This window comes from Priapulus caudatus, unplaced genomic scaffold (assembly GCF_000485595.1).
Source record: "Priapulus caudatus unplaced genomic scaffold, Priapulus_caudatus-5.0.1 Scaffold1369, whole genome shotgun sequence".
NCBI classification, from domain to species: Eukaryota; Metazoa; Priapulida; class Priapulimorpha; order Priapulimorphida; family Priapulidae; genus Priapulus; species Priapulus caudatus.
In genome coordinates, this window is record NW_014578430.1 from 71,419 (window position 1) to 73,788 (window position 2,370).

General features: G+C 43.7%; 1 protein-coding gene across 1 annotated transcript; it reads right to left on the reverse strand.

The window, feature by feature from the left end:
• Window positions 1-23: 23 nt before the first annotated feature.
• LOC106816405 lies at window positions 24-2,364 on the reverse strand. The gene is made up of 2 exons (XM_014821006.1): window positions 1,158-2,364; window positions 24-1,074 (listed from the first exon to the last, which is right to left on the reverse strand). The coding sequence occupies exons 1-2, from the start codon at window positions 1,599-1,601 to the stop codon at window positions 781-783; spliced, it is 738 nt and encodes a 245-aa protein (XP_014676492.1). The 5' UTR covers window positions 1,602-2,364; the 3' UTR covers window positions 24-780.
• Between the last annotated feature and the right edge of the window lie 6 nt (window positions 2,365-2,370).

Below are 2,370 nucleotides of genomic sequence, written 5' to 3' on the forward strand. Positions count from 1 at the left end.
TTCTCATATGGGGTCCTAAAACAAATTCAGCTTGGTTGTCCAAATGGCAACTTTGGGCAACTCTAGTAATTTGCACAAATCCAAAATGGCCGCTGGACTCCATCTTCAAAATTTAACTTTTTAACCACTTGACCTAAAATGATGTGTAATACATCTTTTATAGGTGTTTTAGGTGCGTAGAATCCACTTCTGACGTTATTTTTCCGGTTCAAGGTCAGGGTCAGAAGCTAAAGGTCAAGTCAAGGTCAAATTTTACTTTTCAGCAATGAACAATGAATGAAAATTTCAACTAAATTACATTTTAGTTTATTCATACACAGGAATGGATAATCATATATCATTTGACATATTTGGCGATAAAAAAACAGTAAGAAGCCATATTTGAAACATGTAATCACACCTGTTAACACGTAGGTTGTAAATTATTTAGCTGCAGTAGGCACAGTCATGGTACATAGTGCATGAACATTGGCTTACTCCCACTCATCATCCAGGTAATCAGATTCAGAAAAACTATTCTCAACATCCACATGGTCTTCACCCTCACGATCTATACCCTCCACAAAATCCTCTCCCTCAACATCCTTATTCAACAATTCGCATCTTCAGCCTGAGCATTTCGTCGCTTCGTGTATGGATTGCAGCAGCTCTCTTTACCAGAGCAGATACAGTATGACGTGCATGAAAGATGTTCTTTGTGACAGCCACATACCTCGGTGGTGCCCAATACACCCAGTACACCACTAAGATTAACACATCTGTGTCATCACTAAGCACACACTAGATCATGCCTTGTCCATAATTAGCAGCCATAAGGACATAGGAGATCATGGTAATGTCGGCTTCATCGTGACAAAATACACCATTGTCCCGAGTATCTATTGTTGCATTTTCTCCTACATTGAAGGTACACAACACGCTTGCCAGCCTCTGCTTATTGTTCTTGCTCTTCATGATTGCAGCTATTTTTGGCAGATAACTGGTAATGGAGAGTTTATAGTCGATGATAACTTTACCAGCCCTCCTCATTCTCTCATGATCCTTGGCCGAGACATCTTGGTACTTGTCGAAGACAATGATTTTCGCGATACCATCTGGATAGCAACTTAAACGGCATTGAATAGATGCAATCAGATCTGAGGGACTGCCACCATGTNAATGATTTTCGCGATACCATCTGGATAGCGACTTAAACGGCATTGAATAGATGCAATCAGATCTGAGGGACTGCCACCATGTGGCCACATAATATGGTAGAACAGCTGTGAAACATCCACGATGACAATGTCAGTAGCTGACGGCAAGACCTCACGCACACCAAGGAGTTTGACCAACCCTGACTTGTTGCCTTTGCGGAGATAACCATGCTCATCAATGAGTGATGAAGGCACTGCACACAGCTCATAGGCAAACAGAGGTCCAAGCTCCATCTGCCGCTGTTGACCAATCATCAATAGCCGGAGAAACATGTTCTCAAGGTCTATTACTGGCCTGGCCTGGTTGCTCTTAACCTGCTTCGTGAGAACAGACATTTTCTTGATGGGGCTACTAATAGGGTCGTAGAACCCATCAGGGAGACTGGCGATGTATTTGCTTTCCATCTTTCTTCCAATCACAATCGAATCAGCAACATTCACACCAGTAGGGGCAATTTGGCCAGTGACTGGGTTGTACAGATGAGGGCGGTAATCTTCAAGTGGATGAGGTATTTCTCCACCTCTGCATCAATGAGATCACGATCATTTGCATCAAAGACACGTGGGTGCCTCAACTCCTCATTGAGCTGTTTCTGTGCAGATTGACCTGGTGTAGATGCAGAGTAGATATAGTCCACACGGTCTGACACATTGACAGTGATAGGGAAGGCATCGATCCACTCACAAACTAACTCAGCAGACAGAGCTAGCTGGACTGGCTTTAACATTTTAGTACGAAATGACCAAGAAGCCTCCAAGGATAACGTGGGGTACCTTCCAAAAATCAATGCTCCAGCGATATGGTCCAGCGTCTGAAGGGTGACCAGAAGTCATTTGCCAAAGTTGCAGGAGGTCTTCTTTGCATGGTGCTAAACGAAGGTGCTTCAAGTGACAGGATCGACGTTGGTTTCGATGACTACCGAGAAGAATCCATCAAGAACGCAGAAAGGGAGAAGAGAGGTGAAGGGTCAGGGAGCGAATTCCGGAACATTCAAACCGAGCACAAGGTAAAACAGTGGAGAAGATTCCTGTGTAGCTCAAAGAACAAGCAAGCTTTCATAGTGTGTGTAACAAGCGAATGGAAGAAAGACAAGTTCGTCGAGAGGCTAACGGGGAAAACACTTGTCGTAACGTGTGGATATACTTGCTACCAGTTATATCGTCTGCTGCCGGA

Excerpts from the sequence above, each read along its gene's own strand:
- LOC106816405 (XM_014821006.1), bottom strand. The coding sequence starts at position 1,601 with ATGGAAAGCAAATACATCGCCAGTCTCCCTGATGGGTTCTACGACCCT.